Genomic DNA, 27987 nt, shown 5'->3' with positions numbered 1-27987 from the left:
TTTTATTTTAAACAACAGACCAGCTATCTTCAGTTATGTCCACAACACCAGAAGACCATTGGAACAGTCGAACTGTTCTGCTATCCCATCAGTAGACTATCATGGTGTAACAACAGAGCTGAGATCTTAAATCCATTGTCCCTTTGAAATGCCTAAACATGAAAAGTGACAAGGTCAACAAAGAGGACAAAGTTACGTAAGGTCTTTTGGGGATGTGGTAAAAAGGAACTTTGTGTAGGCGGAAACCACCTGGATGGAGGGGAGAAGGAAAGGGAGGTGCAAGGACTACTATATTTCTAAATGCATTCCTTGCTTAACACACAAACACAGAACCTGACTGAGGACAAGACATAAGTCTTCTCTCTCACAGGATCAGAGGTAAATATTTAAACCAATTTAAGTAACTTTCCTGATACTTTTAAAAATCAATCTGTTGCTTGTATGGCGTATAAGTTATTTAAAATATACCACTGTATAGTGCATTATTCTACAGATATTTTTCTAGACGTCATCCCTTAGAGAATATAGATCTCTGAGGCTAAGGAAAAATGCTAATTTGGGGCATAACATCACAAGAAGGGAAGTTTTCTTAGGGCAGGAACTGTCTTACTAATTAAAATCTTCAGTTTGCAACGATTTGCAACCAAACACTTGATAAATACCTGTAGACTTCAGAGGTTGTCCCATAATTTCTGTTGCTCCATTCCATAGATATAAATCTCAATAATAATATTAACAACAACAGCAATGACAACGTTTCTGGTCTCTTAACTCGAAAACATAAGGCAGGCACTATTGAGCAGATATTTTAAAGTCTGAAACACTCAAAACCTCAAGGAATCTGCCAGTTTCTGGGAAAAATAAAATTGCTGGAACGTACAGGAGGGATGGTAGGTAAACATCATGAGTAAAACTCTATCAGTGTAAAAGCAAATACCGGAATAGGTAGCTGGGCAGGAAAAGCACATGAGCCTAAGAGTTATGCCTAAATTCTTTCGCGGTTTCAGCTCTCACTTCTACATAGATCAAAGAGGAAGTAGTGGGAAAATCAGGTGTGTTGTGAGCCTATGTACTAAAATTCCATTTAAATTCCCCTGGAACATTACTTTGATAAATCATTAGTTAAGGACAAAAAGGAAGAAAAATAAGCAGCTTACAAGTTTGCACATTTTTGAAAACCAAAAGCACAAAGAAACAAAGAAAATGGCAGCTCTGTAGAAGAGGACATATGTAAAATCATATGAAAATATTATTTGAATAACAAAAAACCTAAAAGAAATTGCTGCTTATAACAGGTGGAAAACAGCATCTGTGTGGAAGATAAAACATACAACTAGGCTATTAGTTTTAGTGGATGCCAAGGCATCGTGTTGCACATGTGACATTTCTCACTAATATGCACTGTGTATGTAATTTTAAACATTCAAATAATACAATTCTGCCTCTTGCCTCTTTCCAGGTTGCAGCAATGGAACTGGTCTCAACATCAGTTGGCAAGTTTACAGTTGATCTTTTCAACAAGCTGAATGAGGCCAACAAGGGCAAAAACATTTTCTTTTCCCCCTGGAGCATATCATCTGCTCTGGCTTTGATGTACCTGGGTGCAAAAGGCAATACAGCAATAGAGATCGCAGAGGTAGGTTGTTCTATGAAGCATACATCCCACATGATACCTGCCTCCTATAATGGCTTGCAAAATTTAGTGCTAGACAGCTAAAGTTGCCACCACAATGAGAAGGAACCAAAGCAGACCAGAGAATGAATCAAGTGAATGGTAAATTTTACTAATTGCATAGCAGATCCCCCACTTCTCCATAAGAGAAAGTGTCCTGTGGGTATCACACACTAAGCACAGAGGTTCTCTGAACCTGACTTCTTAATTATTCTACACCTTCTAATTCATCCTGTGATTCTATGGTTCTGTCACAGATGGGATATTCCCTTTGAGAAACAAAGAGCTGGTTCCAGTGGCTCCCAACTGGCAGGAGGTTGCAGATCCCAGAACCCCCTCTCTCTCCCCTGTCCAGGATGCACATTTCTATCTTGATTTATGCTTGCCTAAACAACTGCCTGACAATCCAGCAGGAAAACAAGAAGGGCTTTGGTATCTCCACATTCTCTGATCCAATCCTTCTTACTGCCTGGCATATTGCTATCTCAAAGGAGATGTTCAGCACTGCCCAGGACTCTCCTCTGTGTCGGCACATTCTCATTCAGATGCCTTTGTACCATTATCTTAGGTAGAACCATTTTGGGTTTGCACAAACACACTGCTATTGCTGAGAGCAACAGCTGTGGAAAGTTCAGCCTTGCAGCATGCAAACAGAAGCACTGTGTCAATGCTGTAGAAGGGGGACTGTGCTACCCGTTCTCACTCTGTGGACTGTGCTACTCCGTTCTTACTTCTTACTTTGTGTTGCACCATCCCTTTGATTAGTCACCTAAGCACCAGGTAGTGCAAAGAGTTACCATAGGGAGCAAAAGAAGACAACCGTTTGAACCCTATTTGGCTTTAAGTCACACCAGTTCCTTCTGCCTGTTTCTCACCTTTGGAAACTCTGCTTGCAGGTTCTTCATTTCACTCAAGCAGCAAGATCTGAAGGCTCTTCTTCTGTGGCCAGACCTTCTCGGGGGAGACCAAAGAGAAGAAAAATGGTACCTATCAGAACTAAAATCCCGAGATAAAGAAACTTGAGAATCAAAATATCCAAACACAGCTTTAGAAGCCTCGTATTTCTTGACTGCCACTGTCTTTAAATTACAAACCCCAACATACTTCACAATGGATTCAGGTTCAGTTCCTTTCACTCAGATTCTGAGAAGCATGAAAGGCAAGTCATTGGGATAGTCTGAAAGGTTTGCTATATGACAAATCGGTTAATCCAGCCATAAAGAAAGCCCTGCAAATAGCAGTGACGGTAAACTTACAAAAATAAAAAGGAAGAGAGTGAAACGCAAATCCCTCTCTCACATACATCACTTAGTGTGCTTTGAAAACTTCATTAGAAAATGTGATTTCTGAACATATGGTTTCTCTTTCCAAGGATCCTGAAAACAAGCAAGCTGAAGATACCCACTCTGGCTTCAAAGAGCTCCTGACTGCCATCAACAAACCCAGAAGCACTTACTCACTGAAAACTGCCAACCGCATTTATGTGGAAAAAACTTTTGCATTATTGCCTGTAAGTTAAGTTTCAGACAGCAGGAAGAAAAAGTGTAAAAAATATTTCTCATTTTAATTGCCTGCCATTAATAGATCAGGTTTGAAGCTGCCCCTGAATACTGTAACTAAGACCCCTGGAATCCAGTGATACACTTATCTGGAAAATACCAGTTGGTTTGCTCATAGTATTTAAGGATGCACTGCCTTTTGGCTATAGGGTAGGGATGCCTTTTCATGCAACATATCTTTATTACTGGAACCCCCAACATACACAATTCTAAACGAGGCATTAAAATAAGCACATCCATGGGATGTGCACAGTCTTACTCCTTTTTCCAAATGAAAGTAGGAACAAAAGAAGAGAATATTCTGTCCTTTGGTTATTTCTTAACTGTAGTCTTAACTTGTAGTCTAACAGAGAGTAACAAATAAAAGCCTGCAGTACTCTAGGCCCAGAATCTATCAAGAAGTCCAAGAGCTAAAAAATTCCCTTTGGGACTGAAAAATCCAGTATAGTATAGAACTGACTTCTTTTTACATGTGTGTGTGTTTTATTTTTCAGGTATACATACAGCTCAGTAAGAACTACTACAAAGCACAGCCACACAAGGTTAGCTTTAAGACAGCACTGGAACAATCCAGAAAGGAAATTAACACTTGGGTTGAAAAACAAACTGAGGGTAAGCTGAACTCAACCCAACATTTTTCCTCTCTTATTAAGTCAGCCTGCCATTTGCTTTGGGCAGGTGCCCTGGCTTCTCCACATGCTACTGCAGCAGTCAGGTCATGCCTTGCAATGTGGACAGTGAGCAGAGACGCAGTGGGAGGACAGAGAAAGAGCAACACACATAAGCAGCTTCAGATACCCGATCCAGACCTCAGTGAGCTCCCTGGGGAGACTCCCATGAGTTCTGCTGAGCAATTCATCAGCTGGTCCTCAAGCACAAGTGCTGCCCTGATGCTGCACCCATGCATCACAGGCAGAGAAGGCAGAGGAAACATCTCTGCCTACTGGTGTGCTCCAAGGCAGGTGGGAATGCCTACCCAGCCGTACCACTCTGCACCAGCCAGAGGTGCTGGCCTTCTTTTACCTGGTGTAACAAGCTGGTGAGACAGTATATGGCTTCCTGTTTCTAGCTGCTTGCCGTGAAGCTGTGATGTTTTCTGGGGAAGGAGTCAATCTCTGCCAGCTAGCCAGGAGAATCAAGCAGCAAACAGCTTTAGAAACTTAAGCTAATTGATTGATGTCAGGGGAGTTTTGAGGAGTACAGCACTGAGGCATGGACTTTTTCACTAAGGAGCTGAATTGAGAGAAAGCCAGTAAAACATGTCCTCACTGTGTTACACTAGAATAAAACCGACTCTTCTGATTTCAAAAGGCAAAATCAAGAATTTGCTGGCTCCACGAGATGTGGCAACCTCCACAAAGCTGATCCTAGTAAATGCTGTTTACTTCAAGGCAGAATGGGAAGTGAAATTTCTGGAAGCGAATACAGTTTTGCAACCCTTCCGACTGAGCAAGGTAAGCTCTTCCAGTAAGCTTCTTACTGTAAACAGCCTGGTGACAACAGCTACTGCTGAAATCCTTCCATTTCATAAGTCTTTTAGGTATCCCTGTAGTAACTAGGCTCTCTGTAAAAAGCTGGTTACAGCACAGTGTGTCAGTGCTCAGCTCACTGCAACATTAAGACACTGCTCAGGTAAATGTTAATGAGGTCCAGGTGACAGCTACCATTTCCAGAAGTGCTAGAGTCACTTAAGACTATTTTTTTTTAAACAGCGCTAAAGGGGCTAGATTGCAAAAACATGATTTTGAGACTCCATGCTTCACGGGGAGGAACTAAATGCCATGTCATAGGCGAGTGCAGTACACAGGCCTCTGTGCTAAGCAGCCTAGCTAGGCACAAGCATACCCGCCCCAATATAGCTGCCACAGGGTACCCTGAATGTCTGCATGGTTGGCCAAGACTAGAAGAAATGTGAGTGGATGTATCTCGAAGAGGTGTCAATGAATTCCCATCAAAAGACAAGAGCTCTCTGCAATTTCCACCAAGTGTATAGCTTCTGCTTTCTGATTAGCATGTATATAATGGCTGCTACCTTGAATGAAGGGCTACAGGTGTTAAGAGAGGTTACATACTCCTGCAAAGGTGACTGCTTTCCAGGAATATCCCTCTCTATGGGCCCCTTTGCTGAGACAATAGTGTCACCTCCTGTTAAGGGCTGTGACATAATGAGCAAACTGCTCTTTTTATTGCCAGAGAGGGGGCCACAGAAGAAGTGCACAAAACTCATCCTCTTAAAACATAGCTGTTTCCCTGTTGCAGTGTTGTAAGACTATATCCCATAGCTGCTCCATCCCCCTAATCCCTGCAGACATTTCTAACTCTCTTATGTGGGCTGCTCTGCATGTTTTGGGAAGAAAAGAAAAATCAGTCAGTTCAGCCCTCAGCAAAATATTCTAGGACAAATGCCAAGATAAGAAATATTGTCTAGTTGAGAAAGGCTTTGGAAATGAATAACAACTCACTGTTGTAAAAGCTGCTTACAAAAATGTCCTCTCCCTCCACTGCACTGAGTCACCATCATCCTCACTTTCAAGAAACAATTTCTTACTTATAAATAAATACTTCACAGAACAAGACCAAGCCTGTGAAGATGATGTGCGTAAGAAATATGTTTCCAGTTCTCATCATGGAAACACTGAATTTCAAAATGATTGAGTTGCCATACCTGAAACATGAACTCAGTATGTTCATCCTCCTTCCTGATGACATCAAAGACACCACTACAGGTCTTGAACAGGTAAAAAAGTATGCTACATCAATTTTGTACCACCACTCAGCCATAAAATAAAAAAAAAGACAGGCTGGCAGCTGTACTTTGCCCTCTGAGGAAATGCTCTTTGATCTCCTCAATAGCTGAATAAATTTATTTTAATACTTATCTAATGCCAAGAAGGTCCTCCACAGTGAGTGCCCTTAGTTTGGTAATAACTGAAAACAGTCAACACTGTGCATAAGCAGATGCTTAGCTCTTTACAGTCCCATGACTGACACTCAATCCCACATGATCTGTAAGGGTTAAATCTCCTTTCATTGCCCATTCAGAAGTGACAGTACTGTACAAGTAGTCACAGTTTCCTCCTGAGATAACAGTCACCTCTTCTCCATGACCTGGAAGTTTACTACCCATCTTGTTCTCATTCTGCTTGTCACACGCACATTCGTTTGCTGCCTGAAAAACTAGGATTTTGATGTGACTGATTTGCTACAATAATGAAATCTGCCACTGTAGTTATTATAATTGCAAGACATTAAAATTCTTGGCCTCTATTATTTCAAGAATACCTGCCATTGCTCTCCTTCTTTTGATCTGAGCTAAACCCTGGTAACATAAGGCTGAGGGCAGAGAATGGCAGTGAAAGATTTTGCTGGAATCAGTCTGTTTTAAAATTGCCAAGCAAATAGGTGCAATATTAAAACTTGTTTCTATGGAACTGGACCAAACCATTTGCTACACCACTGGCAATATCCTAGCAATTCCCTTCACATCAGCACTGAATTTAAAGACAGTGACATGGTTTAGTGGTGGACTTGGCAGTCTTGTGGTAAATGTGGGACTTTATGATCTTAAAGGTCTTTTGCAACCTAGTTGATTCTATGAAAGAACTGCCTTAGGGGATGGCAGTTATTGAGTGCCCTGTCTTTTCTTTTGCAAGGAATTTTGGAGAAGTGGTTCTCAAAACTGTACAGCACTAAGGTTCAGGTATTTGTTGCACACCTTGCCTCTGATCATCAGAGAAACCAATCTATATTTTGTGCTTTCAGCCAAATGCTAGATTTGCCATTTAAAGATTGTTTCATCCATTAAATTGTCATGAAATTGACTAATTCATTGTTAGGAAATTGTTTTTTCCCTTGTAAACATCAAATTCCTTCTCTGTCTTAAATGATAGCTGGAGAGAGAACTGACGTACGAGAAGCTGTCCGAATGGACTGATTCCAAGAAGATGACTGAAACTCTTGTGGATCTGTACCTACCTAAGTTCACACTGGAGGAGAGATACGACCTCGGTGATAATCTGAGCAGCATGGGAATACGCAGTGCCTTCAGCAGCAATGCTGATTTCAGTGGAATGGCTGAGAAGGGTGGTGTGCTCATCTCCAAAATTCTTCACAGGTCTTTTGTTGCAGTTGATGAGAAAGGCACTGAGGCAGCTGCTGCTACTGTAACTGTAACTGTAACAAGTGCACCGGTTAGCCATGCTCTGAAATTTAAGGCTGACCACCCTTTCCACTTCTTCATCAGACACAACAAATCCAGGTGCATCCTTTTCTTTGGCAGATTCTGCTCTCCCCTAGAATGAGTTATTACTTGCTCCTAGACAGCATCCTATGTTCACTGTTCAATGGAAAAATATGAACTGCAGTGTTAAAAGCTCAACCATAAGCCATGTAGCCATATGTGCTGAAAGTGTTATGTTCTTTTTCTTCCTTCCAAAGTAGAGGCAGCACCTAGAAACCACCCTGTGCCTCAAAGACCACCCCTCTACTGCTCCTAATTGTCCTAATCAGACAGCCCTCCACAGAAAACAAAAGTGCAGAGTTTTGCTCCCTTACATCAAACCTGCTCTTCCGGCTTTCTTATTTGGGAGTAAGGTGGAGCCATAAAAGCTCTCTGCCCACAGGCTTTCACCCAGCCTTACGCCAAATATGTCTTCAAGGGAAATGCAGTTTGCCCTCTTGAATCTCCCAGAGAGAAAAATCAGATTGTTGGAAATTAAAGAAAAAAAATAATAATACAAACCCAGAATAATCTCAAAATACCCTATACCTTCTCCTTACAACGCATATATAGAAATTTAAATTCCTCCTCTCCTGCCCCCAAAGCTTCGTGAAAAAACAAGGCAGTGAAGGCAAATAGTCCAGCCCTTAACATTTAATTGCTGACTTCTAATCTCCTTGCATTTTTCCTCATTTTTCTCAACTTTGTAGTTTAAGGTTGCTGAGAGTTTCAACCAGAAAAATGCTAAGAAAACTATGAGCAACATGCTTTTTTGCTACTTCCTGTTGATATGCAATCTAAAACATCAGAATTCAAACCTCCTCCCTCTTTTTAATTTTACCTAATTATACCTGTTTCCTGGCTAATATCTGCACGGTTTCCTTGCTATCTGTATTTTTTCCCAGTATATGATTAGTAACTTATGAGTGCATCTCAGCAAAGATAGCCATAGCATTGATAGAAACACCAGTGAGATTTTGATTGATGCTTTACTTCATAATTTTACCATGACCTGCATTTAATACAATAAATTAACCCGGAGTTGTGTTTGTGTTATTCAGGACACTGACTTATCTGGTTCTCTTAAAGCATCCTGTAAGGAGCATGGCCAGAGCATGTTTCCACTCTTGCCATTCCAAGTCAACCACTACATCATCCCAGTTGACAAAACTGAGGCACTTTAATACAGTAGTGTCTTACTTCCACTAGGCTTCAAACAGCCCCCGAAACACTGTTGTTCACCATGTTATTCTAGGCATTTACTAAACATATCTGTCACAACACACTATTAATAAAAAGTCTGACTAGAGCCTATAGCCTATAGCCTAGAAGAGCACCTTCCAAGCATCCCTTTCATCCATGTAGAACAGTGAACAGGCAACGCTCTACTGGCAACACTGGTTCCTTCCATTGGCTTAAGAGGGAAGCAGTTGTGCTTTCCTGTGGCCATAGGGAACAGCAAAAAGTTTTGTAGCCATTGTGGGACTCTAGCCACACATCAGATAACATTATCTAAGGCAAGATGTGAATACAGGAGGGAGTTTCTGTGAAAAAAATTTACTCTCAGCAAAATTCCACCTATAATTACAACCCACTTCACCTCCACAAAAGGTATTCTATTTGAAATACATCTCCACACGAAAAAATATACCTGTATCTTCTTCCCTGTACGAAGTGCTGCTTCTACAACCAGTGCCTCCCTTGTCTGCAATCCTCAGGTCAGGGTTCAGCTGTCTGTCACCAAGGACCTAACTTGATGCAGCCCAGTTTTGTGTTATTGACTCAGCTTTACTAAGAAGTTTGTTGTTTAAGTATGGAAAAGCACACAAGTGAAGGCCATGTAAAACAGAAAAGTAAAAACACACAGACTGAAGTTACTGTCAGGATAGAATAACAGCATAGCAAGGCTTCAGGAAATGACACACTTGCACAAGGAGGTATAAAATCTCAATTTTTTTTTTTAATTAAAAACTGAAAGGTAACAACTAACAACATAGCTTCTTCTAGGGAGCAGCAAAGACCAGCCCTCTTCCACTTGAGTAATGCCTGTACAGCAAAGACTCACCAGGATGGTGAGCATGTTAACTCAGCCTTATATCACGTTAATCCTATGTCTCTGCTGTGTGTGTTCAACAAGAAGTAATAATGGGGAACTCCTAAATTGGGTATAACCAGTTTGAAGAGACACTTCATGTAAGAGCAAAAGTTGCTGAAAGAGGTGAGAAGAGTTCCATGCCAAATTGATTGAAAGGTCTTTCCATGCTAATTTCTGTACATCCCCTCACTTACACCACACTGCAAGGCCCTGCAAAGCAATACCTCTGAAGGGTCCCTAGGGAACTACAGAACCGTGTCTGCCAGCTGCTGAGAAGTGCAAAGGGTCAAACAGGCTGGTTTTACCAAGCTACTCCCAGCTTCAGCTTTGCTTGGAAGATGATGCCAAAGAGCACACCTTCCAGTAGTCCTGTAGAATACAGATGAATGGGACTTCCTGCAAAGTAAAAATCCGTAACTGGACTTAGTCTAGCACAGATTTTAAACTGTGCTCCTTTTTACTGCATGTAACTGGAAAAGAATCGATCTTCAATAAATGCCAAAATGGCCCACTCAGAGTGGACCATTTACAAGGTACAGTTATGGGAGAGTCAGGGAGTGTCATCAAACAGACAGAAAGACCTCACACCCACGCTCTGCAAGATGGGGACAAAAGATGGCTTTAAAAAAGGCCAAAATAATTTCTTCATCAGTATGCTAATTTTATCAAAAGACTTTTTATGACCATTTGTCAGAAGTCAATCCTTTGATGTCAACACATCAGGTGTTGTGATGCTGTGAAACTTTGTTTCTACCCTTCTGGTTGCAGAAATTCACTTATTTCCTCTTGCTATTTCCATTTGGCACAGCAAAATCAAGAGCACCTTTTATTCAGCCAGTTTTCTCCCCTTTGAAACTTCTCTCTCTTGCTAAACAGGATCTTGCACCAGCTGGAGTATACCACAAAGAGTGTCTACACAGTTTGGGTACCCTTTCTACATTTTCCTGTATTTTTGGCCAATCTTTATACATCGTAGTACCACTAACTGATGTTCAGGTTTTTTACTTCTCTTACTCATTTAGCTAAAAAACAGACAACAGCAGTTTCAAATACATAGCAGAAACATTTCTCAAACACATAACTGAACATAATAGTGTCTAATACATTTACAAAGCAAGAAAATAAGATGGATATTCCAGGCACAAAACCTGCACACAGTTAAAAACAAAATGCGTGAAAAAGGAGGCATGTGTATCATGCCTCCTGAACCCCTGTATGGCATACTTACCAGTCAGATTTGAAGTGACTATAAGCACAAAATTGTAATTCTAGTTCAAAATATGGACTTGTACACTTTATAATAATGCTTTTTACACATGACTGCATGCTGGTAATTGGTTTACTCTGTGTGTGTCATACTAGTGGGCAGACGCCATTCCTAACTAATCATAAATGTAGCAGAAAAGACATATAACAATTGCAAAGGAAATGCATCAATGCAGTTTTAATAGAAGTCATACAGATAAGAGCAGAGTAAACCTGGAGAATTGCTAATCAACCTTGTTTAAAGGAATAAATGAGGGAACATGTACGTTAGTACAAGCATAGGATGTAGAGAAGAAAAGGGAGGTGCAAACACTTCTACATTTCCAAAACTGTTCATTGCTTCACAGACCACCAGAGATCCTGACTGAAGACAGATCCTAATTCTTCTCTCCCTCAAGATTTCAGGTAGTGTAAATATTCATATCAAAATAACTAGCTTTACTTTGAAAGTCTTGCAAATTCACATTAAATTCTTTGGAACTAAGTGATTAAATGGTGGTGTAAAAGTCAGAGGAAGGGAGTGCTCATTTTTTAACACAAACTGTAGCCCTTAGGAAAACCCTCTGCCAGGGCACAGTGGGCACAATACAAGCTCAGCTTAGACAAAACCTACATAGCCTGAGAGGGCAGAGATTTTCCTCAGCTGTCAGAAGGTTACCAGTCAATTTAGGGTCAGAGGACTGAGAACAAGCTGCAGGAGGGAACACCTTCTGCTGATCCTGGAACTGAGCACACAAGACAACATGACTCAGTAGCATGGTGTTTTGGATGCTCAGCATTGTGTGCATTGGTTCAAGCCTCTACTTCACTAATATCAAATAGCTACTGGAACAGGCATCCAGACATTTCCTTTCCCAGATGACTGAAATGCCTAATAGAACCAGTGAACCTCAAAGAAACACACACATGCTTGCTCTCTCTTTCAAGTCTGAGAAAAGCTTGATTGCTCCATGCAGATTCAGTTTAGGTATTCTGGGAACAGGAGATGGAGAAGTCAGTTTGAAATTCTTCAGGCAAAAATGTTCAGCTCAGCCCTGTTCCCTAGATATGCTCTGGGAGTATCAACTTCTCCAGGCACAGCAGTAGGATAGATCTGATTTGAGGGTCCTAGAAGTGCTTAGGTGTGACCTAGGCTGCAGGGCATGCACCTCAAACACCACTGAGAATGTTTCAGAGCATTTGTGGAGTCCTTAAGGATCTCAGTTTTTGGACATCTCTAACACTGCACGGCAGCTGGCTTTGAGGACAGCAGGTTTTGATTTAAGCATGTAACTTGTGGGTGAAAATAGATTAAAATATCCAGTTGCTGTTGTTATTCTAATGCTTAACCTTTCACCTGATGCCATCTTACACTGACTTCAATACATGTTTTAGTAGTCCTTTTACTGGTGAAGATAACAGAAATGTCTGAATTTATCCTAATATTTGTCAAGGCTATTAGACTGATATAAAATATGCTAATAAGACCTGGATCCACATATGGAAAATCAGTTTAATCCTGTGGTTGGTTTGTTTCCATTTGCTTTAGTTTTGTCTTGTAAAATCATGTTTAGAAAAAGAAATAAAACAAGGATGGAAAAGGTTCTGATCAGAAAGCAGAAAAAAAAAGGGGGGGAAATTTTTTGTTTAGAACACAAACTATATGGGGTTGCACATAAGATACAAGAGTTTACTTGAAAAACAGTAAGTAAAATGTGGGTTTACCTACACCAAGAACATATAATAATCTATAGCTCTTTAGTAGCCTTCAAGATACATGTACTGAATCACATGAATTCACCATGATTTTTCAGCAGAAAATAACAGTACAGGAAGTTTAAAGAAATAAAAAAAAGCTCAAAGCAGCACAGTGACAAATGATTTTGTTTCACTCCCTCACAACTGAAGAATTATGAAAGTTAAGTAAATGGGGTTTTGAAATAAATTGGGTCTGTGAAAACATTTCTAGCTAAAATTGTGCTCATCTGATGAAGCATAACTAAAAGGTTGAGGACATGGAGGAGTGATGGAGAAGGGAAAAATAGTGCAGGTCTTAAAAGGAGACCTACTAGCTGACTGTACTTGGTCTCTGTGCAGTATTTTACCCATTACAGGGACACCCTCACACTACTTGAGAAGGTGCAGACTATCTCCCACTAGCAGCTTTGTATTTGTTAAAGGAAGTGAAGAAGCAGTCATCACCACTCTCTGACACTCATTTGTCTCAGGCTGTATCAATGGAGTCTCTCTCAGTGTCAACCAACAGCTTTACTCTGGACCTTTACAAAAAGCTGAATGAAACTTCCAGAGGCCAAAACATTTTCTTCTCTCCTTGGAGTATTGCAACTGCTCTCGCCATGGTCTACCTGGGTGCAAAAGGTGACACTGCAACACAGATGGCTGAGGTAAGCTCTGAAATAAGCAGGATATCACTTCACAGGTTGTTGCCACATAACTTGCATTATTCTTCAGCCTGTGTGGGACAGAAAGGAGCAACACAGTAGAACATAACGTTGGTACAGGAAATAACCCTGCTTGTGCTGCCAGCAATCCTGCAGGTCACTGTTCTTCCACTTTATTTCCAAGATCACCCTCCTCTGCACCACCCCAGCATTTAGCTTACACTTACAGCTGCTAGAGCATTGCAAGTGGTGTGCCAGAGAGAAGTTACTGACATTAAAGGCTGCTGCTGGTCTTACTTGGATCATTACCTTCCATTTTAATTGTCCTTTGAACAGAATAATCCACCTGATAATGGTGCTCAAATAGTAATAAAAAGACAACTTTATTTAAAAAAAATGGAGCTAAGACATGCTACAAAAAAGAAAAGCTGGAGATAGTATCACTGCTTTTAGACCCCAGGTGATTCTACAAACAGTGTATATGCTTTCTCATACTGCATACCAAAGTCAGTAAGCTCTCCTGCACAGAAGCAGCACAAATACCTTTGCTTGTGACGTAGTCCGTAAATGAAGTAATCTTCCCACAAATAATGAAGACATAATACTACTGAAAATACAACTTCACTTGTGCCCACTTTTGCAGAATTATTCAATCTTTGTACTCTTCTAGGTTATACACATTTACTTCAACACATTAAATGCAGAGTTTTCCATTTGTGTCCCAGCAGTAAGATTCTGAAGTGCACTATGCTCTTTGTTGTGTTTGGTCATGATCTGAAAATAAATTCCATGCAGCTAAGCACAAAATAAACATTCACCGAAATAAACTGACATTTACCTAAATAAATTAATGCTTTAGCCATAATATTGATCTATTATTAAGCAGTGCATGTGATTGAATTCTATCCAGTAATGATACAATTTATAGAGACTAAATTGAGAGTAAGGTCATGTCCTTAATAACTTGAATAGACTACACTTCATTGGGCATGACTGGTGAATTACCACAGAAAACTAACATACTTGTATAACTCTTGAGCACATTTATCTTCAAATAAAAAGCTGTTTTTATGAACATCTGTCATCATCACAGGTTCTTCATTTTAACCAGGCTGCAAGAGAAGAAAGCTCATCTGGGACAACAAGGCCTTCTCTGGGGAGTCCAAAGAGAAGAAAGATGGTATTTGTTGCAAAGAAAGACTCAGAGAAAAAAAAAATCTCTGAGAAGGAGATAGTTAAACACAACTACTGCTTTAGTTAGTTTACTGTTTAATTTACTGTCAGCCTTTTAACATCTGCTTGTCTTCAGTCTGTATCTGCTATAGCACTTCAGTAAGAACTACATATAGAAAGAGCAAATGCAAAGAAGCAGCAAAGTTATTGTAAAACTCATGAACCTGGGCCTTCAAAAGCAGAACTGAGACACTAGTGGCACTTTGATTTGCCTAATACCACCTTACTTGGTTTTAGTGGGTCTATGGAAGCAACAACAGATCAATTGTCCTAATATGCTTAGGACAATTCTGTCTCTTACCAGCTTCAGTTTAGGTTGTTGGGTTTTTTTTTTGTTTGTTTTTTTTTTTTTGTTTTTTTTTTTTTTGTAGTGAAAAACAGTTACTGCATTCACAATAAACTCCCTTCCACTTTTCTCATTCATGGACACATCAGGCAAACAAAATTCCCGTTTAAGCTAATATACGTTCATAACGTTCGTCAGCTCGCCAGAGACTTGCCACAAGGGGGTACCAGTTTTTCATCAAATGAACACGGAAAGGCTTGTAAACTCAAACAAGCCATGTTTCTTTGGCACAAAAACTAAAATAAAGCTCAAAGAAACTAGATTAGATAAACTGGAAATAAAAGGCGGAAGGGAATTATATAATTCTCTTCCTAGATGGAGGGGGACTAATCTTCAAGATGAATCATTACATCCATGCTCATTTTAGCAACTCATGTCAGTTCTGAGTTGCAGCAAAGTCTGCCTAACCCGATCCTTCAGATATTTCCCTCTATTACCTCTTCAAGCCTGTTCCCATCCCATTGCAAAATCCAGCCTCTCCCATTGCAAAATCCAGCCTCTCCTATTCCATGCCCCCTGGCTACTAAATTCTTTCCTAGGAGTCCTTTCTAGCAGCCCACGTCTCAGCATGAGTGAGAAAACACTAGAGCAAGGAATGCCACCTTACCAACCTTATGACAAGTCACCATGAGTCAGTGGCACACACTCTCGGTGTCTCATATGCAGGGCACAGTAGACACCATGAAGGAGGAGACTGCACCCAAGCAGCTGGAGGGAAGTAGCTAACAGATAGCAGTTTATTCCTCCATCAGCAAAGCAACAGCTGGCAACAGCTTGCATGCTCCCTGAGACCACCAACTGACATCAAGGACAAGTTCCCTCCAAAATTCAAATAGTAACAACAAAATTCATGTGAAACAGAGAAAATCTGTATAGTTGGTAAGTTCATGCCCTGACATTAGTGTTTATCAGAACAGAGCACCTTCTCAGAAGCTGCCAGGCTGCACTGACCAGGCCTTGTGAAACTGAAAAGTAGGCCTGACCATGACTGGAATGAAGAGAGTCAACTTCCTGGTTCTTAATGTCCCCAAAGGCCGGCACGGCACAACAGAAACATATCATCAACCTACAGACAGGAAACAATTTGTCCAGTTATACACAGTACTGCAAATGTGTAACATATCAAGAAAAGAGCTCCATTCCCCAAAACTCCATTTTAATTAAAAAAGAATCCATACTAACTGGTGTCTCTTCCCAAGGATCCTGAGCACAAGCAAGCTGAAAACATCCACTCTGGCTTCAAAGAGCTTCTGTCTGCCTTGAACAAACCCAGAAGTACCTACTTGCTTAAGAGTGCCAATCGACTGTATGGGGAAAAGACCTACCCATTACTGCCCGTGAGTTTACAACTTTACTTGAGAATATTTTGAAACATTAAGAGGGATTATCAATGGAGATTATAAAAAATCTTCAGATGATACCACTGTGGTTTCAGGGAGCACACCAGGACAGACATGTGGGTAGACAAGAGGTCCATCTGTCTATAACAGTGGCCAGCAGTTTAGGAAATGCATGAGAACAAGGCATGCTGTGTAGTGATGCTTCTCCGGAATCTGCTGCAGTCACCAAGACATCTGCAGCTCAGGCACTTCATGAATTTGCAGGCTTGTGTTTTGAATCTACTGCAACCCTCATCTAGGGAACCCTCATCAGTGGCTGTGTCTTTTGAGACTGCTACCTGTTGGCATCATTATTGGTTTATTTTTCCTCTAAAGGATGCTTCTCCATATCTCTGGTCATCCTCCTCACCTGTCTCTGTATCTTTTATATTCTAGCATTTGTGAGACAGAGGAGGCCAGGGCTGCATACAGAACTCAGACAATGGGCTTGCCATAGCTTTATATAGTGCCATTCTAATATTCTATCTTTCTTTTGTTCCCTACTCCTTTCTTTGTAATTCTTGAATTTGTATTTTCCTTTTGATGGCAGTTGGTCAGATTATTTTCCTATCAACTGCCCATTATAGCTTCAGTACCTCGTTCCTAAACAGTAATAATAATTTTCTGTACCTTACTCTTCACTGGATCATTTATAAATATTTTAATATTTATATGTTAATGCAAACATTTAGAATAAATACTTTAGCACAGACTTCATCAGATATCCCTTTGGTTCTCCAGTAGTAATAACCATTCACTGTGAAGAGTTTCCTCCTACTCTTGGTTTCCAGTCTTTCAAACAAACAGGATCTATCTCTGCACTCCCATGGATGCTCAGCCTTTGGTGAGAAGTCTTAGGAATTGTCTTTGAAATGCTCTTTTGAATCCAAATAGATAGACTGTAATGACTCAACCTTGCTACCCATACCCTTCCCAACACCTTAAAAAAATGCCAGCAGATTTGTGATTTAGGATTTCCTATTACAAAATGCTGTTGGCATCCCTTCAATACATCAAGTTTACTCCTACACCCACTACACCTATTCTATTTGCCCCGTACAGACTCATGACTTTGTAATCACCTGTATTTTTGACATCTTTTTAAAAACTGATGTTGTATTAATCATCTTCCAGTTTCCTGGAAGGTGGTTTCAAATGAGATTACTGTTGTTTGATCTTAGAGTTTGTTTGGTCTCCTAAGTAATTAGTAATTTGTCCTTCTGAAGTTTATTGCTCATTTTCTCCATAATCTCATGCTTTACAGGAAATCTGAAGAATTTTCTGCTCGGAATCTCCATGAACTGTTTTACAGCAGACAGCAATGCAAACATTAATTCTGCTTTTGTCCTATGACTTCATTCTACCAGAATGTTCCCTTTATGCCCGATCCTTTATTGTCCTCTGTAGCAAAATAAAAGCCTTGTTTCAGCTTCATATCAAACTATTCTTCCCTCTTGTACTGAATTAGAATCATAGAATAGTTAGGGTCGGAAAGGACCTTAAGATCATCTAGTTCCAATCCCCCTGCCATGGGCAGGGACATCTCACACTAAACCATGCCACCCAAGGCTCCGTCCAGCCTGGCCTTGAACACCTCCAGGGATGGAGCATTCACAACCTCCCTGGGCAAATGATGATTTATGAATTATGAATCCTATGATTTATGAATTCTACTTCATAAAGCAGGAAGGAAGTATTTAAATTATATAGAAAGGTCATTTTGAGAAGTTAAAAAAAAAAAACCAACCAAAAATAGCAACAAAAAATCAAACCACCAAAATCCAAAACAAGAAAAACCCAAAAGAAGAATGTTTCATAGGGCATTTCAAAGTTACAAATTGAATCTTGGATTTCAAACACAAAAATTTGAAGCATCAGATTCCTTGAGACTGAAGTTTGATCAGTCCTTAATTAATATTTAGTATAGAATATATTAGACTTTATTTTTAAAGGCTTATCTCATTTAAAACAAAGTATGTTTTCTTCAATGAAGTTATCAGCTGATTGTATAACCTGTTGAAGTGATTATTTCTAACATTTTTATAATTCAAACTAAATAAGCATACATTTTCCAATTTTATCTTTCAGAAATTCTCACAGCTCATTACAAACTATTACAATGCAAAGCCACAAGCTGTAAACTTTAGGACAGCTGCAGAACAAGCCAGAGCACAAATCAATTCTTGGGTTGAAAATGAAACTGGGAGTAAGTACCACTCTGGTGGCTTTTTTCTTGTCTAGCTTTCAAATAATATGTATTTCCACACTTATTGCTCCTGTAGTCTTGAAAACTCAGGGGAAGTAATGAGCAAAGCACAGTTAAAAAGCATAAAGAACGTCTCTCTCCAAACTGATGCTCCTTACAAAGTCCTTCCCTTGATTCTTCATGCCATAGCCTCTTCTGAATTATTTCTGTTCAGAGGAAGGCACAGGTAGATATTGATTGGCTTCACTCTGATTAGTGAGGCTTTTACTTCTGCTTTCTTCAGCTGCCTGCAACCATCTTCACAGAATAGCCAAGCTATTACACTTTACCCACTTTCCAATGCCATTTACTGTCGTAATTGCAATAAATATCTATATACTTCAAAAGCCATTTGAACCATATGTACACCATGAAAAATGTACAGTAAAAACTCCTCCCAAATGCAAACATCTTTGCTAGAGAGGTAGGCATTGAGAAGGAACAATTAAAATTGGTGAGTGATATAGTCCCACTGAAATAACAGTTCTATTTGTCTGATTTTGAAGGGAAAATACAAGGTTTGCTGCCTGCAGGATCTCTCAGTTCTCGCACTGTGTTGGTCTTAGTGAATGCCATTTATTTCAGAGGAAATTGGGAAAAGAAATTTCTGGAGAAAAATACTTCTGAGACACCCTTCAGAGTGAGCAAGGTAAATTCCTTGTCTATATGCCTGTTATCATATGTCAATATGTCTATTGCTGAGGAGCAAGAAACCTCTGAATACTTCACCCACATTTCATATGCCACTGAAACGCTCCTTGTAGCTGGACACATGGTATAAACTCAGTGAGAACAGCAACTGTGAAAATAACTCAGCATTATCCATGCATATTCATGAGAATAAGATTTTTAATTAATAGCTCTTCAGTATCAAAACACTTGAGAACACCAGCTGAAGAAGCGGAAATAAGTACCAAGGTCCCACTTTCAAAAGAGACTGAGTTGCTTTTGAGAGCACTGTTTACACACCTACAGCTCTCTTCTGTTTTTACGACACAGCCTGTACTCTGAGTTCAAGGAAACTGAACAAGCTGTTTGTCCCCTGGGTGTTGCATAAAACCTCAGAGGGAAATTTCATGGGGGCTGTCATTTTAGCTGAGTGCATGAGGATGATGTATTCAGCATACATGGAGGGCATGTTATTGAGCTGACAGTATTTAGTGTACTGATGATTCACAGTAGCTGACTGCATGCAGATTTTTGGACTGTGCTAAAGGCAAGCAAAATTATTTGTCAATGGGAAGTATCTTGTTTGACATAGATTATGAGTGCAAACACCTTTTGTGTGCCAAGCAAGATGAAGCAATTATGTCAATGATGGGACTGTGTACCTAAAACCTACTGTGTACCTACTATGCTACAGGTGTGGTTTTAGGATCCACCATGATACATGGTTGTGGTGGGTTGACCTTGGCTGGCCACCAGCTGCCCACCAAGCCTCTCTATCACTCCACCTCTCAATTGGACAGAGAAAGAAAAACAGGACGAAAAGCTCCTGGGCCAAGACAAAGACAGGGAGAATGTACCAATCACCATCCTGGGCAAAAAAGCCTTGGCTTAAGAAAATTAATTTATTGTAAATTAATCAGAGTAGGTTAATAAGTAATAAGACCAAATATAAAACACCTTCCCTGGTTCCTTCCTTCTTTCAGGCTAAACTTCACTCCAAACTCTTCTATCTACCCCGCAAAGGCAGTGCAGAATGATGGGGAATGGAGATTGCAGTCAGTTCATATCACATGTTTCTGCTGTTCCTCACATTTTTTTGCTCATGTGGAGACCCTCCCATGTGATATAGTCATTCATGTCCAACATTAGTCCTTCCCATAGCCTGCAGTTCTTCATGAACTGCCCCAGTGTGGGTTCCTTCCATGGGGTGCTGTCCTTCAGGAACGGGCTGCTCCAGCATGGGTCCCCTGCGGGGTCACAAATCTTGCCAGCAAACCTGCTCCAGCATGGGCTCCTCTTTCCATGGGGCCACAGGTCCTGCCAGGAACCTACTTCAGTGCAGGCTTCCCACAGGGTCACAGCATCCTTTGGACATCCCCCTGCTCCAGTGTGGGGTCCTCCACAGGCTGCAGGGTGGTTATCTGCATCATCATGGTCTTTGCCATGGGCTGCAGGAGAATCTCTGCTCTGATGCCTGGAGCACCTGCGCCCTTCCTTCCTCACTGACCTTGGTGTCTGCAGAGCTGTTTCACTTACATATTCTCACTCCTCTCTCCCAGCTGCTGTTGCACAGTCCCTTGTTAACTATGTTATTACAAAGATGTTACCAACATTGCTGACTCGCTCAGCTTTGACCAGTGGTGGGTCTGGAACTGGCTCTGCCTGACATGGAGGCAACTTCTTAAGTCTTCACACAGAAGTCACTCCTGCATCCCCTTGCTACAAAAACCTTGCTGTGTAAAGCCAATACATTGTGCACAGAGACAGTTTAATTCACAGGATACTTCATAGCAAAGCCTGTGAACAGATAAACTTTTGCACTCAAATGTAACAATGTGAAGCTGAGAGTGGATATATTAATAAAAGCTCTGTGAACAAAGCACAGTATAGGAGTTCAAAAGACTACGGCGTAATGCAGTTTCATTTGGTAATACAGTCCTCTGTGGTTTGGGGAAGAGGAAAAGCCAGCACAAGCCACAGAAAATATGGTTCAGAAGCAAAGTGTTCAGTATTGCCTGGAAGGATAAAACAGGATGGGAACGATAAAACACGATAAAACAAAAGGGTTGATGGCATCCCCAAGGAGAAAGTGAACAATTTTTCCCCCAATCAAGGCCCTTACTCCAAAAATGTAACTTTTGGGAGAAAACATGAAACACTCACAGCAGTTATTTGCTTATCAAAGCTAACTCCTTCATTTTAAAACAAGAAATACATGACATGTGATTCAGTTAGCAGGTATCTATTTTTGTAAGGATCCCAATCACTTTGAAAAGAGGAGTGTATGTGATACCGTATGAAGAAAAGGGTACTGTGTATTCAAATGCTGCTGTGTCTTGTACTTGTTTGTAAATTTTTTCTTCCAGTGCAACTAAGCAAGTAAACTTCCATTTTAAGGAATGAAGTAACTATTTTTTTCATGTCTGATTTTTTTCACATCTGATTTTCTTCACAGACCAAGACTAAACTGGTACAGATGATGTTTCTGAGAGATACATTTTTGATACTCCATGAAACAACCATGAAATTCAAAATCATTGAACTGCCGTACGTGGAAAATGAACTGAGCATGTTTGTCCTCCTACCAGATGACATCAATGATAACACTACGGGTCTGGAGCTGGTAAAACTGACCTGCTGTTGTGTCACATACACTATGATACAGTAACAAAAATTGATTAAAAAAGTGAGGAAGAACGAGCTTCAGAATCATGGTAGAATAGGTTTTGATGTGTGAATACTTTGTTTCATTAACACCATAATTTCCCAGCTGCTAAGCTGAGGGCATCTGATAGTATTTCACACATAGTATTTTACTTACAGATGCATCTAAAAACTATGTCTGCACAACTGGCTAAGACTGTTTTGCGTCCTCTTTTCTATTGCCAGAACAGCACAAACAAAGGAAAGACCAAATCTGAAACACTGCGCTCTAAAGTTATCTTCTCCTAAAACCTGTATTAATTTTTATACCATTTGCAGTCCAGATTTGCACCTGGTATTTTGTGGTGGCTTCTCAAACTAGGTGTTGACCCAGAAGCTATCAACAGCCACTCATGACCACGCCAGGATAAGTTTCAGATTCTAAACAGATCAGGACAAACATCTTATTTGTACCTCAGATCCCATGCATTCCACTTATTTCCCACTACTAGGAGAAAAGTTATCCATATACACACAAAGCAAGAGCTTATTAATATCATTATAAGTCACACATTGCAAAAAAGCAATATTCTTCACACCAGAAAAAAAATGCAACTACTCCAAGGTTTCAGGCCTATACCTCACCACCTTTAAGAAAATAAATAGGAGTATAAGTCACGCAGAACTTTGCAGGATCATGCCTTATGAATGTGGTGCATGTTCCAGCTGTAGCCACTGCTGGTGGCTGGGTTTTGTTTTACATGTTCTTGATGAGTGAAGCATGAAAACAGACTCTTCAACTCAAGGAGAGTTATAAAGCAGGTATGTTTATTATGGGCCCAGGTGCAAGGGGAATCGCTCCTCCTAACTTGCACACCAAGGAGTTAAGCGAGAAGATATTTATTACACACAAACATGCACATTCATTATGTTCCCCAAGAGATCAGCGGGGCTATTAAAATTAGTTTAGGAACTCATTATCATAAGTCTCCTCCCTTTTGGTAGTTGCGCACTGCCCTCTGACAATCGTGGGCAGGGGTCTTCTAGATGAAGTAAGAAGTCTTCCTCACAGTGTACTTTTCATCTTTGGCAAAGCTGGATGCCCCAGCAATCACAAAACTAGCTGAAACGAGCCATATCTGTAAGGTTCTGATAGCTGGCAAAGAGTTAGAACAGTGTGACCTTCATACGAAATTTATTGCAAGCAAAGCAGGATGGGCAAACTAGGAGTATCCTAAGCTAGCAGATGTTCGGGAGTCACTGTCACCAAACTAACTGATAATTAGATAATTAGGATGGTAAGGAATAATTCACACATTAGAAGGATGGTAAGAAATAATTCACTCACGTTAGTAAGACTACTAAAGTCTGTTATCACACCACAGACTTACAATGCAACATTGTTCTCTATCTTAGACCTAAGTTAAGTTAAAAGTATTTCAACCCTATGTTTTCCAGACACTTGCTTTCCTTATATGATGAGTGTTATAACACTGGTATGCGCATGTCTTGTCTCTGTACTTCACATTCCAACTGTTTTCTTCCTTGACTCATTGCAGATAGAAAGAGAGCTGACCTACGAGAAACTGGCTGAATGGACCAAACCAGCCAATATGATGAAAGCTGAAGTGGATCTGTACCTGCCCAAGTTGAAAGTGGAAGAGAATTATGACCTTAAATCCACTTTGAGCAGCATGGGAATACAAAATGCTTTTGACCCTGTTCAGGCTGATTTCACAGGGATGTCAGTGAAGAAGGATCTTTTCATCTCAAAAGTTATTCACAAAGCTTTTGTGGAGGTCAACGAAGAAGGTACTGAGGCAGCAGCTGCCACAGGTGTTCTGGTGCTAAGATCAAAAGCACCAACAATGACTTTTAAAGCTGACCACCCTTTTCTCTTCTTCATCAGACACAACAAATCACAAACCATTCTCTTCTATGGCAGACTCTGCTCACCCTAGCCAGTCACTCATGGCCCTGCAGCACCTTAGATGCTTGTTTGCAATTAGGTGGGGAAGGACCTTGATCCTTTGTCCATCATGCCACATACCCCCGGGCCAGAGGCACAGCTCCTCCCTCTTACCCTGAAGGGATAACCATGCCAGGCCCAAGAGGAGGGCACAATAGCTTGCATCCATAGAGCAATCCTGGTTGTCATTCAGACCAGGCCATCAAGGATAGCTCTGTCCTAACCATTATTAGTTGTGGCATTTCTACCCCTTCCCCTCTGAGCAGTGCATACAAACACATGCTAACACAGTCCCTCTCCTCACCCCATGACTAGAGCCCCTGACTCAAACATGGTCTGAGCACTTACTCCCAGCCTGCAGCAGTTACACCCTGCTTAGCCCTCGATTCGGTCCTTGCATTGCAGCTAGAGGCAGACCCTCCACACCCAAGCCCATCCCCTTGTCTTCCTTCCACATCCTAGGTTTAAACCTTCAGCAGCTCCGAATTTAAACTCAAATTAGCTTCACATGTCACTCCACAGATTTCCTTAAAAAAAAAATAAAATTAAAAATACACCTCTACAGGGACTATTTGCCTCACTCAGACCCTCGGGTACACGAGGAGGGCCCAAGCCTGTACAGCAGCAGCTCATTTTCGTCTAAAACAAGCCGTGCTTCAAGACTGATCAACAATAATTACAACCTGTTTGCTGTCAGCTCTGCCAGGAGAGGGAGACAGAGCTGGAAGATCACCGGCTGTGCCCGGGGGGGGGGTGTGGGGGTGTGTGTGTGTAACGGAGAGGAAGGTCTCTTTGCGGGAGTGGGCGGTGGCCAGCCGCCATTTTGGCCGATACGGCCGTGGAGCTTCCCCGTTGGCCGCTGCGAACAAGGAAGCACCGTAGCCTCCGGCTCGATCCCGGGGCGCGGCTTGGGGGGGGGGGGGGGGGGTGGCGAGCGGCCGGTCTTTCCCCCGGCTCTGCGGCGCTTCCGGAAGGAGGGAAGCGCGGCGGCCGGTAGGGTGAGTGTGCTGCTGGCCTGGGGATGCCGTTTCCTACGGGGAGCCTGTGCTGTAGAGGCTGTGTGGCGTTGCTTTTGTGCCTTTATCTCTCGTGGTTTCTGCTGCTTGCCAGCTGAAGTCGCAGTGGCGTGTAGAGGGCGTATTTCATGTGTAGAAGTGATGGGGCCATGCAGAAATGTTGAGTTTTGATGTCTTGTTTGTGGTGACAAGCCCAGCAGGGGCCCAGAGGAGGGTCTTCTCCCCCTAGGGAGTGCCAAGCCCTTGTCTTTTTGTGCCTGAGCTTGCTGGGATGGGGTCAGACCTTGGCGACCCCCTGCTCCTGTCCACTCCTGCTGAGGCCCTGTCGGAGCTTAGGGCCGGTGATGTTGGGTGCTCATGGAGATGTGTCATTCCCTGTATCGTGCTGCTCGCCCCAGAGAGGTGTGATGTGAAGAGCAGCTATCTGGAGCTGTTAGCAGTTTTACCTTTCAGATGTTTGAACGTCTGTCCTGACTCTCCTAAACCTAAGTAAAGATGCCTTTTCCTCGAGAAAGGTTGCTTTGGTTCAGAGGGTAGAAAAAGATGTCTGTGCCCCATATGCAGCTCCCTGTGGAGAGTGACACCACCTGATGTTCATCACCCTGAGTTCCTCCTCTGTGTTTGAAACAGTTGTTTTGTGATTCCTCAGAGGCAGCTGACGTTGGATAGGAAGGCATCTGAATATAGTGGGCACTAATCTGTGTTGTACTCTTGGTGGCATATGTCTCTTGGGCCACGGGCTGGAGCTCCCTGCACCCTGCTCCGGCCAGGCCCCCCCATGGCAAAAAACTAGCTGAGAGAGACACTGTAGTGTATATCTGCTGTTGGAGGTAGGTACAGCCTGTCCCTAAAGACTTTCCTAGCATAGGGGTCTACTGCTGAGAATATATGCTTCAAATTCATAATGGTAGGAATGCACAGGGTCAGGGCACCCAGGAACTTCCACAGGGAGACCAGAGTGAGGAATGAGTTACTGTCAGCAAACCCTGTGATCACTGAGGGTTTTGCAGCATACAGTTTACAATTGAGTGATAAATGCATGCTTGTGTCATACATTTTTTGTTCCTTAAAGTGCAGCCATTGTGTATATCCTGAGTTCAGCAGTAGCAGTCATTTTTCTTCTTAGTAGCTGGTGTAGTGCTGTGTTTTTTACTTTAAGCATGGGAACAATAGCTGATAACAGCTGTTGAAATGTTACTTACAACTTGATTAAATGCACTGATTTTCAAGTAGGCAAATAGCATAAGTTATATCCCTTTGTCTGTTAGATCTTGCTTGGAGTGGCAGTCCTACAAAAACTTTCTAGACAATAACTGCTTGCAGGTGTCACTCTTCCTGTGTGGTTTGGCCTACAGGTCAAAAAAGTCTTATTGCTAGTAATCTGCAGGTATTAGGACAGTAGGGAAATTTGGGGGTTTGCTGTAACCACCACAAACTGAAAATGCAAAGTGCCTCTTAGTTATACATTAAAGTATCTGTAGTTAAATTACTCATTTCACACAGAACTGGAGGATTGTTTCTACCTAATCTTGCACCCCACCTCCGCCCTCCTTTTCAGTTATGGGAGAAGAGAAATAGGAGAAAAGTTACTGCTGTTTATAGTGGAGCTACTAGCAGAAAATTTTCGTAGGTAGAAAATCATGCGTGCAGAAGCTTGTCCTTTCCACCTAATTTTTTGAGATAATGAATCAGTGATATGAATTAGTGTTGGCTTTTTATTTTGTAGCAACGTATCAACAGTAGGTACTGCCTTAAGGGAAGGAAAAAATGTAGATGACTTTACTGCCAACTGATAGTTTACAATGTCTTGTGATACTGCAGTTAAGTCAGAATTCTAGTATTTATTGCTCCATTAATAGGTGTGTGGTTTAATCTCAGGTTAGCTGTCTACACATCTGATGTCCGTAATGTAAATCGGGCATACACATGCCTGTTACACACTATGTACATGCAACTTACATGTGTTGCACTGTGCATGTCCCATAAAGTTACCTCTAGGCAGGGTTGGGTTTTTTGTGTGTGTGTGTTTCCGTGTTGCAGGCAATAAAATGGAACTGAAATGGACTTTGATTTTTCGTTGTACTATAGGAGGAAATTACAGTAATCGTCATGCTGACCAAGTAACTTTTTTTTTTCTTTTTGATCTTGTAGGTCAAGTAATTCTGCAGACGTCTGCCAGAGTGGCTGTTAGGTATAAATCACAGCATGCGCATGTACCAGTAAGCTGAAGGTAGTACTGAAGATACACAGACAAGGTAAGAGTTTATAATTCTGCTATTGTGATACCTGATCTTCTGCTCTGGTTTTCCTGTAAAGGCAGATAATTGTCTTTGTGAGGTCAAAAGCGACGTTTCAATAAATCCTAAACAAAATACTGTTATATCTGATTGTCTCAAAAGATGTAGTATTATTTACATAGTGAAGAGTCTAATGGCACAGGTAGGAACTGCTATCTCTCTTGTAGGTATAGGATTTAAATAGAAAAGCAAACAATAAATCACCAAAGTAACTTAAGTGCCTACTATGGCATTTAAGGTGCTTGCTCCACCAAATCAGTTTTTCAGTGACTTGATAATTTTCCAATGTAATTGTGACATTTTCTGCGTAGTTTATTCTGGGAAATATAAAAGACAGAAAGAAGTTGTCAGTTTATATAAGAATAAATTTGAGTCACTCTTGGTTTATATTTTATCTCCCAGGCTCTGAACCATGGATAGCCTCTGTGCAGCAAATACCGCTTTCGCGCTCGACCTCTTAAGAAAGCTGTGTGAGAACAGAAGTGGGCAGAATCTGTTCTTTTCTCCTTTTAGTATTTCTTCTTCATTGTCTATGGTTCTGCTGGGTTCAAAAGGTAACACTGGAGCCCAAATAGTAAAGGTATGTCTCAGTATTGAATTTGATGGGACTATATGAGCAGCAGATCGGTATTACAGACTGTGACCTGAACTTCTGCTAAACTATTATTGTCATTCTGGTTTCTCTGAAAGAGCAAAGGTCTTTATTTGGTATGTATGTAAGCAGTACCTGGTTTTATTGGTTTTATTGGAGGATCTTTCTTTGGTATGAAATTCAGAGGTTCCTGTTTAGTTTTGTGTGTGGTTTTCTTGTGTTTGGTCTTTTGAGACAGATCTTCCTTCAATATGTCATTAAGTGTTACCTGGCTTTTTTGTGTAGGTTTGATGAATTGAGCTACATAAAATACTTTCTTCCAGTATGTTCTTTTTGCTTAATATCAGACTATACATGTTTTGAAAATGTCACCAGGCTTAACATTTTCTTAAACTAGCTCAGGTGG

At 41.1% G+C, this 27987-nt stretch overlaps 2 protein-coding genes across 2 annotated transcripts in view; both read left to right on the top strand.

Moving 5' to 3' along the window:
* Positions 1 to 260: 260 nt before the first annotated feature.
* LOC133208621 (heterochromatin-associated protein MENT-like) lies at positions 261 to 7999 on the top strand. The gene is made up of 8 exons (XM_061346632.1): positions 261 to 378; positions 1460 to 1636; positions 2569 to 2655; positions 3045 to 3182; positions 3726 to 3843; positions 4543 to 4685; positions 5801 to 5968; positions 7122 to 7999. The coding sequence occupies exons 2-8, from the start codon at positions 1469 to 1471 to the stop codon at positions 7530 to 7532; spliced, it is 1233 nt and encodes a 410-aa protein (XP_061202616.1). The 5' UTR covers positions 261 to 378; positions 1460 to 1468; the 3' UTR covers positions 7533 to 7999.
* A 3127-nt stretch (positions 8000 to 11126) lies between these two features.
* Positions 11127 to 27987, top strand: part of LOC133208426 (uncharacterized) — a 33490-nt gene continuing 16629 nt past the window's right edge. Inside the window, exons 1-11 of the mRNA XM_061346252.1 lie at positions 11127 to 11216; positions 13019 to 13195; positions 14286 to 14372; positions 15971 to 16108; positions 18239 to 18356; positions 18902 to 19044; positions 21520 to 21687; positions 23267 to 23667; positions 26251 to 26318; positions 26844 to 26911; positions 27399 to 27569. Of these exons, the coding sequence (XP_061202236.1) occupies positions 13028 to 13195; positions 14286 to 14372; positions 15971 to 16108; positions 18239 to 18356; positions 18902 to 19044; positions 21520 to 21687; positions 23267 to 23667; positions 26251 to 26318; positions 26844 to 26911; positions 27399 to 27569 (1530 nt within the window). The 5' untranslated portion in view covers positions 11127 to 11216; positions 13019 to 13027. The remainder of the gene's footprint in view (positions 11217 to 13018; positions 13196 to 14285; positions 14373 to 15970; positions 16109 to 18238; positions 18357 to 18901; positions 19045 to 21519; positions 21688 to 23266; positions 23668 to 26250; positions 26319 to 26843; positions 26912 to 27398; positions 27570 to 27987) is intronic.

Source organism: Neopsephotus bourkii, unplaced genomic scaffold (assembly GCF_033783945.1).
Source record: "Neopsephotus bourkii isolate Nb327-2 ecotype Australia unplaced genomic scaffold, CSIRO-AGI_Nbou_v1 NB_272, whole genome shotgun sequence".
In the NCBI taxonomy this organism is placed as follows: Eukaryota; Metazoa; Chordata; class Aves; order Psittaciformes; family Psittacidae; genus Neopsephotus; species Neopsephotus bourkii.
This window is presented reverse-complemented; position numbering and strand designations above follow the sequence as displayed.

Excerpts from the sequence above, each read along its gene's own strand:
- LOC133208621 (XM_061346632.1), top strand. The coding sequence starts at position 1,469 with ATGGAACTGGTCTCAACATCAGTTGGCAAGTTTACAGTTGATCTTTTC. Across the intron at positions 3,844-4,542 it reads GGTTGAAAAACAAACTGAGG|GCAAAATCAAGAATTTGCTG; the intron begins GTAAGCTGAACT and ends TGATTTCAAAAG. Across the intron at positions 4,686-5,800 it reads AACCCTTCCGACTGAGCAAG|AACAAGACCAAGCCTGTGAA; the intron begins GTAAGCTCTTCC and ends AATACTTCACAG.